General features: G+C 43.8%; 1 protein-coding gene across 1 annotated transcript in view; it reads left to right on the top strand.

Moving 5' to 3' along the window:
* Positions 1 to 15,594, top strand: part of LOC138504828 (maestro heat-like repeat-containing protein family member 1) — a 165,711-nt gene that overhangs the window by 89,177 nt on the left and 60,940 nt on the right. Inside the window, exons 6-8 of the mRNA XM_069625276.1 lie at positions 12,705 to 12,803; positions 15,112 to 15,242; positions 15,434 to 15,584. Coding sequence (XP_069481377.1) covers positions 12,705 to 12,803; positions 15,112 to 15,242; positions 15,434 to 15,584 — 381 coding nt within the window. The remainder of the gene's footprint in view (positions 1 to 12,704; positions 12,804 to 15,111; positions 15,243 to 15,433; positions 15,585 to 15,594) is intronic.

Here is a 15,594-nt window from a genome sequence, read left to right as displayed (position 1 = left end):
ATTTGCAACAGAAAGGGTCATTTAGAGCATTTGGCAGTATTATTCAGGATAAAATATACAGTCATAGAGGTCAAACCGATAGAACAATCAGAACGAAAACACTAGAGCTGACTTATGGATTTTAATCTTCTGAGTCCAACAAGTCGTACATTAGTAAGCAAACAGTAGTACAATCAGTGTTCCCTATTTGCACATGGAAAGGACACTTGTAGGTATTCAATATCACAAAGGTGAGAGCAACAAGCATTTACAAAAAAACGCTTGTAAGGAGTAACACAATTGTAAAGCTGTATGTGTTTTAAATTTGAAGATTAAAATCCATAAATCAGCTCTAGTGTTTTCGTTCTGATTGTTCTATCGGTTTGACCTCTATGACTGTATATTTTATCCTGAATAATACTGCCAAATGCTCTAAATGACCCTTTCTGTTGCAAATAAGAGAAGTTCACACCTTGTTAACACATTGTAAAATTTACGCCTCTTTTGGCACCAAATGTTTAATGAATTTTAATAGAAATAGAGGGATATCTTTTTCCCTATTTGAGTGCATCTGGAGCAGTTATTACACCCCGGTAAGGCTAGCTTTCCTAACACTCTATAGGCTGCTCTATAATGTTAGCAACGGGAGAGAACTCTTCTTTCTTCTACATCCTCACCGAGGTACTCTCATCGCCTCAAGGCGTTTACTTGGGCAATGTACAGTATGTTATTAATACCTCCCTAATTTCTTTTTAAGGTCTCATCTACTCATCCACTGTTAGATCTAAAATAGTCACAGCCAACTCAATCAGTTCTCAAAGTAAGTGACTTGCTGGGATCCTCTTATCATTCCGGTTTTTCATTCAATCCTTGCTCCATACTCCTGGTCAGGAATATTAACTCCTTCTCTTAGATTCCCCAGAGGAACACAGGATAGACGAAGATGAGATGGGAAGCATTAATGGGCCCATCATATTAAATGAAATAAATAAAGCAATAAGCAATCTCCCCGGTGGTAAATCGCCCAACACTTTTGGACTCCCTGTGGAGGTCTAAAGAGCCTTCAAGGAAATCTTAGGTCCACATCTCCTAAAGGTATATCAAGAGGCAGTGGCATGTGAGACACCCCACAGAACAATGAGCACGTCTATCAAAAGCCTCCTCTTGAAACCAGGGAAACAGCTAGACAAGTGTCCCTTCTAGGGGGCCAACCTCTCGGATTAATACCTACAGCATTATCCTGGCTAAAATAATAGTGAACAGGATTCAGCCGTTTATAGCTGGGTGGTTACACCTGGATAAATCTGGATTTATACCAGTCAGATCCACCTCCTAAAGTGCCTCTTTGGGGAGTTCCATTTGATCAAACCCGACCTGCCCACTATCACAGTCCTCCTGGATGCCGAAAAGGCGTTTGATTTTTTGGAATGGACATTTTTATTCTCAGTCCTATATTTGGGACTAGTGCCTTATTTGATACCAATAATAGCCCTTTTATACAAATGCAGGTGACAAGGTGACAATGCCACCCTCTGTCACTACAGGGAAGAATAGCCTTAATTAAAATGACAGTGCTTTCCAAATTCATATGCATATTTTTCAACGTCCCCCAATTTTACCTAAAATATTATTAGCTATGTGAAGAAGCTTGCTGCTCAAATGTACCTAGGCCAGGAAACCCATGAGAGTTGGGTGGGACACAATCACTGCGCCGTTGGAGATGGAAGGTCTGGTTATGCAAGGCTTTGAGAACTATTACTTAGCTGCATAGGAAAATTACTTATTGTTCTGGTACAACACGGCTCCTGACAGACATCACGTTCAGATAGAACGGGCTAGCAGCCCCCACATTACTCAGAACAGTAGTACTAAAAGGGATGAGGAGTGCTCAAGGTCAGATCATTACTGTTGCATGAACAAGCACAGCAGGAGAAAAAATATCCAAGAGAACAGGTACTAGATGTCTGTATTCACCTCTCTGTCAAGTGACCCATGTGGCAGACCTCCCTATCACCTTAGAGATACTTTACAATGGCCAAGCTGGTGATAGAGACCATGGGCGACCTGTTCATGGATAATCAATTCATCACACTACACTCATGTAAAACCAAGGGGGCAGTCCATTCCCTTTTAGATTTCTTCCTATATTTTAGGCTGAATAATGCATTATCCCTTTCGCACCCATCCCATCCCTTCCCTCGCAACCAACAAGGATGGGCACCCTCCATGATATGATATGATGTGGCATTTATAACGCGCCTGTACACAAGTGTTTCAAGGCGCGACAAGACAAGGAGGGGGAAACAAAGGGAGGACAAAAAAGCGATCTTACTAGGCCTTGCTTCATTCAGATGGGAAGAGGGAAGGGGAAGAGGAGAAATGCCAGGGGGATTGGAAGGAGTAAGTGCAGTTAACTCACAAGTGCAGCCAGCGGGTGGCTCTTAAGTGCAGAGAGATGGTACTGTAGGGTTGCAGATACAGGCCCTCATTACAACACCGGCGCTAAACCATGGCACTATTAGCACCATGGTTGGTGCTGGTGTTGTAACGAGTCCGCCATGGTGAAATGGGGAATACCGCCCCATTCCAAGGTTGGCGGGGCGGTATTTCCCCATGGCCCTTCCCCATTCCCATTTTGCCCCATAGGGCTCAATGGGAATGGGGAAGGCGGCAATTACGGTAGCGCAAATTGCGGTACCGTAATTGCCTGCGAGGTCCCTTTGCGGGTCCTTACTTTAACAGCTGGTCCAGACCAGCCATTCAGGTCGGGTCCCGCAAAGGGACCTCGTAGTAAGGCGCTAAGTGGTTAACGGCGCCGCAGCCTTTTACGGCGCCGTTAACCACTTAGCGCCTGGGTCGTAATGAGGCCTACAGACCCTTAAGTGCTGGGCAGAGCGAAAGCAGTGTGAGGGCCACTGGACATGCAGGAGCCACGTAGCACTCAAGTGCATTAGCAGGGGAGAAGAAGAGAGAAAGCGGAAGCGAAACGGAAGGTCTTGAGTTGCTTCCAGAACCATAGGTGGTTCTGCTCTAGTTTGAGAGAGGCAGGCCATGACACAATTCTAGCACAGGGGGGCGGAAAGCTGGTTTCGCGACTATACTGTAAACTGAATACTGACAGAGCGGCTAATCAACTAAAAACAAAATGGGAACAAACCCTAGCAGTAATTGTACCATAGGAGGCCATGCAGGCAGGGTAAGAAATATTCTTTAACACTGCTTTTAAGCTTATCCAGTTCCTGCATCTACATCAAATCTATCGCTCACCTGCTTCCCTTAATCAGATCTATCCATATAAAGAGCACGCCTGTAAGGAATGTTCAGCAGCAGACCTCGCATGGGCCTGTAATAAGGTTCATAGATCCTGGCATGAAGTATTCGAAATTGTGAGCCAGGTAATTGAGAAAGAACTGCCTCTTGGCCCTTTAATCGGTCTGTTAAACATAGCAAGGACTATACCAAAGAAAGCCTGTTAATTAGTGGGCCTTCTGCTCGTGGCGCGCAAGTGTTTTGCCAAACATTGGAACAGCGATATTGCCCCCACGTCGAAACTGTGGCATATGGAAGTCTCCCTTAGTTATGACACATAGGGAGACTATATTCGACCACTGCGCTTAGCACATGGCCCATGGACACATGGCTATTGTATACAAAGTATTCACTTAACCGTCTCATCAAGAGAGTGAAGCCTGTGTGTGTTTCGGTCTCTATTGTAATGTGAACCCTCTTCCCTGTGTATCACCTTGATGAATTCATGCATTCCAATGTTTTTATTGTCATGCCTGTTATTAATTTTGCTTCTTTGTTTAATTCAAAAATATATCATTAAAAAAATACAACGAGATTTTGACATGTACAGGGCTGAAACAAGGTTGTGTCCTGGACCCCACCCTTTACAATCTGTATTTATTCGATTTGGCTTCGGCCCTGGGAAAAGCCCGAATGTTATCACCTACAATAGGAGACATACATATTAGTTGGCTCGCATTTTGGGTTATATCCCTATAAGTCTGTCTAATGCACTGACAGCTTTGTGCATATTGATGAAGCAACATTGCCAACTGATCAACCCAAAGAACATGATGTAATAAGCCTTCCTCGAGGTACAGAGCAATTAGGTTTAATTGGAAACTTGAAGGAGAAAGCGTTCCTCATGTAAAGAACCTTGCTTATTTGGGATTTTGCATCTTTAGCAGTAGGCTGACATTAGGTAGTAGACATAGGGCGGGAACCCTCTTTTGTTACTTACTATATTTGTTACTTACTATACTATGTATTGATTTGCATGGTTCATGTACAGTGGATGGTAATGATATTCACGTACTCCTCTGTGATTTTATTATGTGTCTTTTGATACATTTTGTGTTACCTGTATTCTTTCACTTTGTAAGTGTGATCCTCCACTGCTAGTTGAAATAGTTTCTAACCTTCTGCAAGTTTTCCAGCTCTACCTATGCGCAGGGGAGTTGCTAGGTCTGGAAAAGACCCGGGCTAAGCTGATGTCGGAACTGTTGGGACTGGGGGCCAGCTAGTCTTTTGGCTGTAGCTCCTGAGATTCTATCCGGGGCTACAACCAAAAGATCAGGGGCTATAGCCCCCTTAGCCCCCCCTAGCAACGCCCCTGCCTATGCATCAAAGGGAGGGGTAGCCGCTGACTCAGCCTTCTGTTCTTTTAGTAGTGAATCAGGTACATTGGGGGTGGTATGGTGAGCCCAGGAAACATGGTAGAGGGTGGCGGGCGGTGATCATACCTTCGACGATGGAAGATCAAGGGCCCTCTTGTCCCGGACCGGGGTGGACAATGACACTTAAAGGGGTCCCTTTGAGAGGGTTGGCTTTGCCTGCCGGCACCCTGACAAGGAAGCATATAGCAAAGGCCCTGGCCAATCCGCCATCTGTGGAGGCAGGCTTTTCGTAGGAAGGTCTCAGGAATCAAGAGGACATCTCAGCAACCATGATGGAGGAGCAAAATGCTCAGTGAATGCAAATATGAGCCCATCAAGGGCTTACCTGGAAACATGACATCATGGGCACGGTGAACTTCATAGCAGGGATGCAAGTGCTCAGGCCCAGACAGGAGTGGAGAATTATCCTTAAAGGGGTCCCTTTGATGGGACCAGCTATCATTACATCATAAGAGCCTCTGGAAACATTTGAATAGGATTGCTGGGGGGCAGAGATCCAGAGAATTAAGTGAATTTATTACAAACTGTGATTATACCCTAAATTATGTTTTGCTTTGAAAGTCTAATTTTCAAGCACTTTTGAAGCAGCCATAAAACACTAGGTAGGAACCGCCTAAACACGCCAAAAAATGTCATCTGTTAACTACATCATACACTCCTGTTTTGACCTAACATTTGCATGATGCCCGCTATTAACAGTACACAGTATTTACATCCCAGTGTGAGAATGCTAGTCAAAGGATGGATTATGTAAATTAACTCCCATAAGCGACGAGCTACAGCCTAAGGGCATTCCTGCCTCCCACACCAATATAATATTACCCTTTGCATTCTGAAACACTTGTGTATGAGAGCAATAGAAAAAAAATATCAATATCAATATCTAAAGGCCCTAGCTGGACTCAGGAACCTCGAGGAATGCCAGACAGGGCTTCTGCTCACAAGGAAGCCATGGTTGAAATCCCATCCTAAGTTAAATGTGCACATATTTCCTTCCATCTTTCCCATATATATGAATATATATATATATATTCCGGGAAGAACTTTGTTAAATGGACATTACATGTAAAATCAAAAAACCAAAGAAATTCACCAGTTATGATAAGCTATGCAACCATAAATCGCGCCACCACCATGCGCTACTAACACTAACACATTGGGAAATCAAAGATGACATCACGCATGACATCATCAATGGCATCACTGATAACATCACATATCTGGGGTGGTTGTTTTTGCTTAGTCACAGTATTCATTTTAAGCTGAGGACTTCACGTGGTTACACTATATTGAAGCCATGATTCACATGCTATAAAGGTACTGTGCATGTAGAGCTGGACCTTGTTCTATATTCTGAATTTCTTTTCCCTAGAGTTTACCCTAAGGTCATAATGCTCATACATAGAACAAGAAGTAGGTCCCATGCAGATAATACATTTCTCAAGAATGTGATATGCTTTGATATGAAATTATATGATTTAATATGGCATTTGTAATGAGCCTATACACAAGTGTTTCAAGGCGTGACGAGGCAAGGGAGGGGAAACAGAGGGAGGACCAAACAACGATCTTACTAGACCTAGTGACATTGAGATCACACAAGTGCAGGGGAGAGGGGAGTTGAGAAGTGCTGGGGGTGGGGTTGAGGGGTGTGGGTATGCAACTGGGGGGTCAGGGACCTGGGCCCGAGTTCAGAGGGTAACCAGGTGACCAGTGCAGTATCAGACAGGAGATCAGCAGGGGAGAGGAAGAGAGAAGGCAGAAGCAAAGAGGAAGGTCTTGAGGTGCTTCCGGAACCAGAGCTGGTTCTGTTAAAGTTTCAGAGAGGCAGGGAGGCTGATCCAGAAGGAGGTGCCAGCCGAAGAAAGAGATCTGCCCCCAACTCTGTGCTTGGAGAAGGGACAGACCCTAATGGAGTTGGAGGTGTAGGAGCGAAGAGCTCGAGTGCGGAGATATTTTCGAAGAGAGAGTTGGAGATATTGTGGTCCTAGGCCCCAGAAGCCCTTGCGGACAAAGCAGAGGGTCTTGAACTTGATCCTTGCTGCCACTGGCAGCCAATGGAGAGATTTCAGGGTTGGAGAGATACAATCCCTGCGCTTGAGGCCAAGGACAAGTCTCCCAGTCCTGTTCTGGATGAGTTGTATAGGACGGAGAGTAGAGGCAGGCAGATTTAGAAAGAGGCTGTGCAGTAGTCCAGCCTAGAGAGAACCAGAGCTCTGGGGGAAGGTGAGGAAAGGAAGAATAGCTCTGAGGAGGTGCAGCTGGTAGTTTGACTTCTTAGAGTTTCTTAGCCTCACAGGTGGGAGAAGGAAGAGGGCCCAGAGTGGACTGCCAGAGAGTGACAGGAAGGGAAGGTGCAGGTGTGCTGATGAGGAGGATCTCCGTCTTACTGGCATAAAGGAAGAGATCATTTGCGGCACACCACTCCTGATTGCAGACAGACAATCCGGGATGAGAGAGGGAGAAGAGGCGGCTGAGGTGAGCCTGAAAGCGAGCTGAGTGTCATCCGCATAGCACTGAAAAGTTGGAGCAGGGAGCAGCAGTGCGGTGGGCAAGAGGTGCCAGGTATTGGTTGAAAAGCCAGGGAGAGAGGTTAGACCCCTGGGGAACACCACAGGTAGAGGGTGAGATAGAGGAGAGGAAGGACGCAAGTTGGACCTGGGATGTTCGGTCAGAGAGGAAAGCGGTCAGTCAGGCCAGGGCCTGATCAGTGATACCCAGGTTATCACAGAGCCGGTTGAGCAGGATGGCATGGTTGACTGTGTCGAAAGCAGAAGAGAGATTGAGTAAGATGAGGACAGAGGGGTGATTAGCATCAATGTTAGAGACCAGGTCTTCATGGATGTTCAGGAGATGTTCAGGAGAGCAGTTTCCGTGATTCTGGCTGCTCTGAAGCCAGACTGATGGTCATGGATACAACCAACAGATTCAGAGTGAAGATTAAGCTGGGAGAGTCTGCCCAGGAAAGGAGTAATGGAGATTGGGCGATAGTTAGACGGACAGGAGGGGTTGGGTTTCTTAAGAAGGGGGGAACAAGTAAGTGCTTCAAGGGGGAAGGGATGTATTATTGTGCTACCTAAACATACCATCTTAAGAATACTTTTGTTCTATGATCCATAATGCATTTATTGTTTCTCTTTATGTGATATTTGTTTGGTTTATTCACAAACAAACTTCACTACAAAGTTTATTTTTCAATAAGCACCTTTTATGTGACATGGTGTAATTTATTACAAGGCTACTGATCACCTTGGATATGTTGTAACTGATCCTGTAAGCAGTAACGCATATACCGACATTACATTTGCTTTGTTACACAGTAGTAATATCATATGTGATATGATTTTATTTGTGATGTCATCTTTGATGTCCTGGGTGTTAGTGTTAGCAGTGCATTGGGGTGGTGCGAGTTATGTTTGCATAGCTTACCATAATTGGTGAATTATTTTTATTTTTCCGATTTTACTTGTAACTATAACGTCCCTTTAACAAAGTTTTTCCCTGAATTTGCTAGGTTTTAATTAGTGCAACTTAACCATACTGTCCCTTTAAGATAGTTTTTTCACTGAATGTCATAGGTTTTTGCTACTGCAACTTAACGTCCCTTTAACAACATTTTTTCACTGAATTTCATTGATTTTTATTAATCCAACTTAATCCTAATGTCCCTTTAACAAGGTTTTTGCACAGAATTTTAACGTTTTTTTTAGTGAGCTTTTTCACCGAATTTCATATGCTTTTAATGGTGCATCTTAACCATAACGCCCCTTTAACAACATTTTTTCAGTGAATTTCATAGGTTTTTATAAGTGAAAATGTTTCATGATGATACATCACTGTATACAAGTTATCAATAATTCATCTTTTAACATATATGAAAGAACTATAAATCTCCTTTAACAAACACAACTGATGTGTGTCGTTATCAGCAGCGCATGCTGGGGATACACGTCATGGTTGAATTGCCTAGGGTACGTGGGTGGACCATTACCTCAGCCACACCAAATCAATCCCGTTATCCGCTGCACCTACACTGCATCCTAGTTCAGTGTTCACTTTGCCCTCATAATATACCATAATGTGACCAATGACCAGTGCTCATGGCTTGCAGCAAGTCTCCACAATCCATGGGAAAAAAAGAGTACACATTTGTCCTTGCCAAGGGCCAGGTCCACTGCTCAGGCAGCAAAGTTATATCACTATTTTTTGGACTTACATTTTGACCCTTTTGAAAAAGTAAAACACATGACAGATTTGCAGAAGCATGCTTCCAGGTCCTTACTGATGCTCCTTGCGCAAGTTTTCTGCAATCCCGTCCAGCACTTTGGACTGCAGCCGCAAGCAGAATTTGTTTTCCCATTTAAGGATAGGCCTTCGGCTATGCCGCATGCCCCAAAGGGTAAATCAGAGTAGGCATTCCTCCTTGCCGAGGGCCAGGCCCATTGTCCAGGCACCAAAGTTATATCACTAGTTTCTAGTTTCTGTACTTACATTGTGACACTTTTGAAAAAAATAAAACACAAGACAGATTTGCAAAAGCATGCTTTCAGGTCCTGGTTGATGCTCCTCATGCAGGTTTGCTGCAATCCCGTCCAGCACATCGGGCTGTAGCCACAATCAGAATTTCTTTTCCCATTCAAAACTAGGCCTTCAGCCATGCTGTATGTCCCAATATGCAATTCAGAGTACACATTTCTCCTTACCGAGAGCCAGGCCCACTGCCCAGACACCAAAGTTATATGACTAGTTTTTAGTTTGTGCACTTACATTTTGACACTTTCGAAAAAATTAAAACACAAGACAAATTTGCAAAAGCATGCTTTCAGGTCCTGGCTGATGCTCCTGGTGCAGGTTTGTTATAATCCAGTCCAACACTTTGGGCTGTAGCCACGAGCAGATTTGTTTTTCCCATTGAAACCTATCCTGAAAAATATTACCACATAGCCAGTTCCTGGTGGCCATGCCCACTGTAACCCCATTGCGGGTCCCTCGTGGCCATGGCCAGTAGCCAGATCGTCCTTGTCATGACCCGTAAAATCTGGCCACTAGCCATGACCACAGGCTTTCTTTCCCTCAGTCACCAAAGGTATATCACTATTTTCTGTACTTACATTATGACACTTTTCCAAAAATAAAACATGGACACATTTGCGAAACCATGCTTTCGGGTCCTTACCAGTGCTCCATGAGTTTTCTGCAAAACCGTCCATGTTTTATTTTTTGAAAAGTGTCAAAATGTACGTACAAAAAAATGCCCTATTACTTACAAAATCCATTCAAATATTTGACTCAAACATTCAAGGTTGGGTCTATAACCTGTTTGCAAACTTTAAACGGCACCAAAGTTATAAGCCATCTAATAATGTTGAGAACCCCCTCTAACGTTGCTAGAGAGTGTTTTCGAGGTTTGTTTATGATCCTTCACAGATCAAAGCTGATGAATGTTGGTTACATCTGATTACAGGAAGAAAGAATTCATAGGTACTAACCACAATTAACGTTATTAAAATAATCTTGGATTTATCAGAGGAGAAATTCTAACTGTATTTAAGACTAGTTATACAATATTTAACTGTATTTATGGTAATTGTGAATATTTTTCTGTTAACCAGATCACAATTAATTGATTAAAAAAACTAAAAGAAATGGGCAGTTAATGGTATGCCACCCACCACTCAGGAATACAAGGGAACTTCACTGCTGAAGGTTTTTGAGTTTTCACCAATCATCCTGTCTAATTTGGGCCTAAACTGGAGAGACCTCTCAAAACAAGTCTGGTCTTTTGGTTCTTTTTGATGAAGGGCACTTTAGAATAGTCATCACACCTCACCTGCCCACTAGATTCTATTTAAGAATTTAGAGGTGACATACCTCCATCTTGGTCTGGGTTGGGTCCCAATCCTCCATCTTGTGAAACAAATAGCCCAGATATCTGAGTAGATAGTTAAGGAGCAAAAAAAGGTACAGTCTTTACTTCTGTGGCAGCTACACCAAAGTAAAACCTCTTGCCAACTTATGAATCTTTCCACACCATGATATTCCCGCTACCTTTCCATTGACCGTGGCACTCACCGCTTTCCCAAATCACTGCTGTGCTCTCCCAGAAAGAACAGGAGAGTCACCCCTGCAAGCTGCCCTCAAGGGGTTCATGGCTCCTCCTTCTCCTCCTCATAGATGTCACCTGATGGCACTCTCTTCAAGAGACATACAGGGTAATTCATGGAATAAATGTGCACCGAAAAGGGGAGCGCAAGCGTGAAAATCGCAGCGCACGTGTGCAAAAGCCACGCACGCAGCCGTTCATGGATTCATGTAATGCGCTGCGTGTGTAAACTCTGGGATGTGCGCCAAATCCGTGGGTGACGCACGCTTGCGCACACGTCACCAAACACTGTGCGTGAAGCACACAGGGAAAACGCACAGTGTGTAGTGCACAAAAGAAAAGTGGGTGGAACATGGGGCCTAACACGCGGAATGGGAACAACGCGTGAAAATGTGGTGGAATGGGGGAGTACGGGAGGTAAATGCTCGCAACGCCCACACGCGCGCTAACAACACATATTCATGGAATCGAACAAGGGAAATCCGTGCGCCAAAAAATCCACGCACAGGCCTAAACACGTCCAACACACGAAGGCAGGCGGTAGCGTCCCTGCCCATAACAAAAGTGTGCGCAAACAACAAACATGTACATACAGCTACAATGAATGTCCCATTCTGTGGCCCCTTAGGAGAAATGACGTGTCATGCAACACAGGCATCCCATAAAAGCAAGAAAAAGAGATAAGCGACGCCTGTAGCCCATGTGCGTGTTAAAAAACACACGCAGTACGTTGTTGCAGCCAGGAACCCCAAAATACGTACGTGATCAACACGCAGGCTAGTATGGGTGGAAAAAAAGGGGTACGTGACAAACAGGGACACCCGCAGTGGGAAAAATAGCGTGTGCGACTCACCGTATGCCTTGCGTGTAGAAGAAGAACACGTAGCCAACACCCACCCGCTGTGAAGTAATCGTGTGTGAAACTCTCCGCGCACCCCTCAGAATACACATATATTAACAATACTGGAACAAATTGGGCACAGGCACCTTGAACACATGTTTTTCCAGTGGTATGTTGGAATATATTATGCACAGGAAACAAGAACATGATTTTACAGTCATTAGCCTTACTGGTATATGTTGGGCACCAATTTCATGAGAATCTGGCATACATTATCTGGAAGGCTACAAGATTTTTCTTTGATCAAAGCCAGCATCAAAATATTTTGCAATATGTACTTGTTTCTTTTGTGTCTGTATCCTTGAAAACCGTCCAATAAAAAACCTTTAAACATTTTTTTGCATAATGCCGCTGTGCTCTCTTGTAAACGGGCATCTATCAGAGTTTTTCATGTGTTCCAAACACTGTGACTTTTTTGCCCGTTTTTCTGGAATTGGTTCGGTAAAATGTAGTCATTCATTCCTGTATTTAAAAATATTTCTCAGGATAATAATACTCAGAAAGCCCCCAAACTCCATGTGCTTGCACCAATTCAAGGACAATGTTTACGGCGTCTTCTTGACATTTCACTAGTCACTGCTGTTAACTTCAGAAGGAAATAATCTAACTTTCAAATGGGACCAGTGTGCAAAAATGCTGCTCTATATAAATCCTTTCAGAAGATACTATAGCCTGTTTGTGTCTGTTGCCGAATTATGTGCTTTAATTCACCAAACACTCACATGCACGCTTGGCTAACAACCAATGTTCCGGTAAAATGCTCTGCACAAAACAGACGCCAACTCCCCATGGAAAATGGCCCACACCACCAATACAGATTACCAGATTCCATGAGCACACAGAGGTTGTGAGCTAGCATTTCCATGGGAGTACACATTGGTCAACATTCTTAAGTGGGTATAGGTAGGCCATACTGCTACTTCACACTATTGGGCCATGTTACTCGCTGTGGGTATTTGCAGCAGAATGGACAACCCAGGACTCTGCTCTGTCTCCTGTTCTTCATGTCTCAGCTGTTTTGTTTCCTCTCTTGCAGGGGCTCAAGTGAAGGAACGTCTGGGATACATTTTGACGAAATTTCTGCCTGTGATGGAAAAGGCTAAATATTTCAATCATCGCTTGTGGTTCAGCCGTGGTAAGTACATCTTTTTTTCTGTCTTGTGAGGCAGGAGATGGGTCCGGGGGCACCGATGTGAAGTGTAAACACAGATTAAAAGAATTTTGCAGATTCTTCAGAAACAAATTTGCATAGTCTCAGAAATGCCCATGCATTTCTTTCACCACCACCTGGAGTGTTTGGTGCAGAAGTGTGTTAAATGTCACTGATTCACATTAGTGAACGTAAGTAAAACAAGTGCAGATTATGAGCTTTTTTCACTTGTGCGATTCAGAGAAATGTGTTAATCACTGTATTTGCAAAGGAGACCTGCACATTCCTTGGGGGCCAGCATACTGCAAAAATGATTTTATGGTTATCCCCACTTTAATCAATTAGTGTTAGTCACGCACCCAAACCCTAATGCAGCAGAATCTTCCATCATCCACGCGGGCCCTGTGCAAATATACACGATGGCCCATAAAAAGGGGCCCTTAATGGGTCATCATGGTGAAAATTCAGAAACAAAAATACTCCATATCCATCCCTATATGAGTGATAGAAATGCAACGATGACAGAATCAGCATCAGTTTATACCACTTTTATCACAATCAACTAGAAATGCACAGAAGGGTGGCACATGACCCTTTAATGCATTAAGCTGCCGGAGCTTCTCCCAAACAGAATGCATATTTTCTTTTTTAAGTACCTCAAAGGGCATCTCATGTGTGAATAAGATGTTTTTGGGAAATGTGTGGAAATGTTGCCTTCTGCAGGTTTTCACAGTTGTGCAGAGTGGGGAAGGGAGATGATTCTGAATGTGTGCATCTGTGTTGTGCACATTCAAATGCCCTTTAAGAATTGGGCACTTCTTTTTGGGACAATGGAAGAGACTGCTGCTCCAATGCATCCCCTTAACTTGTGTTAAAACAGTTTGTACATTAGGTCCAAAGTCTTTCAGGTTCGCTTGATGTGCCATTTTCTAGTAATAAAACTAAGTTGTTTCAACATGAGTTCTTTATAAAAAAAAATGTATTGGTTCATTTTGCTCTCTGGGAAATTGTTGTTCTCTGCTAGAGTGAATAGAATAGGTGGAATAGATGACATAGATATCAGAGATGGAATGGATTGAGTAGACGAAGCAGAAAAATGATCGGAGTGGACTGAACGAATGGGGCAGAACGAATGAGTGGAACCTGCTGAAATTCGCCCCACGCGTTGTATCACTATAAACCTGCTCTCGTGTTGTTGCCATATATATGTATCCCCTATATATGCTGTATATCTGTGTCACCTTATATATCTGCATCCCCGTATATACCTGTACTGACCCTGCCGCTATATATCCATATGTCGCTATTTATGTCCCCACCGTCCTATTCACGTGCCTGGTCTCAGGCACTTTACAGATAACCACAATATCATACTACCAAGCTTACTCTCTACTATACACCATCATTGAACCAGAACACAGCTATATCCCTGATAATTCGGCCTACCGGTCCACATACGAAACACCCCATGAACACCTCAGCACCCTAATAAAACGCAGCTAGCTGAGCACATTCCGGCCAGCTGCTCACATCGGCGTTCCTCAGGCCTAACACAGCCAGAACCCAGTCTGGGTGTCCACCCACCAGACTGCACACATCCAACTGATATCCTCAGCACCACACCTATCGCTAGGAATCAGCTATCACCCGACAACCACACCAGCTGCTCACATATCCGGTGCACCCACGTACCAAACAACACTATCTCTCTCTACTGACTTGAACTACGGTTCCAGAACGCGTTCAACCTACCACCGCTTTGAGGTGATACCAATGATATATAAGGCGCTATATAAATGCCAAGTAACATAACACAACATAGCATAACATTACATGTAAGTTTTAAAATGTACCTATCAAAAGAAGTTAGGTCTTGAAGAAGGCAAGAGTTCTATGTTTTGCTAAAGGGCCTTGATGTGCCCTTGTTCTCATCTGTCATATTATGTTGCTGAAGTGGATGTGGGTGAGTGGGGGTGAAATTACTGCAAGGAAGGTGAAATAGTCGAAATGATCTATGAAATGATTCACGTGAGTGAATTTAATTTTTGGGCTGATTTGCTTTAGAAAATCTTACATTTCGGCCAATTAGACAGCTGACATTTTTTTGCTGCCATCTAACTTGCCAGAATATTTGTGCATGTGAAGAAAACACACCTACATCTTGGGGGTGTGCATGCTTTGCCACTAATGGCAGTGCTAGAATGATGATCCCGTTGCATGGAGGGAAATGAGGATAGTAGTGAGGTGGCAGGAATGTGAAATTAGACTGAATATATCTGTATTTTACACACAGCATTCCAAAGCTTGGCCCAGGCATTCGCTCTTAACCTGGAGGAGGAGCTTGTGCCACTTTTGATGAAGGGATATGCAGTCTGCAAAGCCTATCTTGAAGTCCCTTGCACCGATATCACAGAAGTGCACAAGGTAGTTTTTTGATTAAGTAAGGCTTCACAATCTCCTTAATGTAATGGTACCACAAATATTATTTCTCTCTGTGTGCCTCAGGAATTGCCTAATTTAGGAACACATGCTTACCACTTAGTAAACGCCAGCCTTATCCTCCTATTTGCACCTGCAGCAAAGGAATGCCATCTCCTCTGTGTTGCTTCTTGTAGATCCGCCGGCATGTTCTGCTAACTATTGGTCACATGGCTACGCTTTTCGACCCAGACCAGCTGGGGGAGGAACTGGCTTGGGTGTCCCACGATGTGCTGAAGCTTCACAGAGACCCATCGCTGCAAAGCTCTTCCAGCTGGATGAAAGCAGGTATGGGTTT

This window comes from Ambystoma mexicanum, chromosome 11 (genome assembly GCF_040938575.1).
Source record: "Ambystoma mexicanum isolate Mex_15411 chromosome 11, UKY_AmexF1_1, whole genome shotgun sequence".
In the NCBI taxonomy this organism is placed as follows: Eukaryota; Metazoa; Chordata; class Amphibia; order Caudata; family Ambystomatidae; genus Ambystoma; species Ambystoma mexicanum.
The sequence above is the reverse complement of the archived record's forward strand: the minus strand, read 5'-3'. Positions and strand labels throughout refer to the sequence as shown.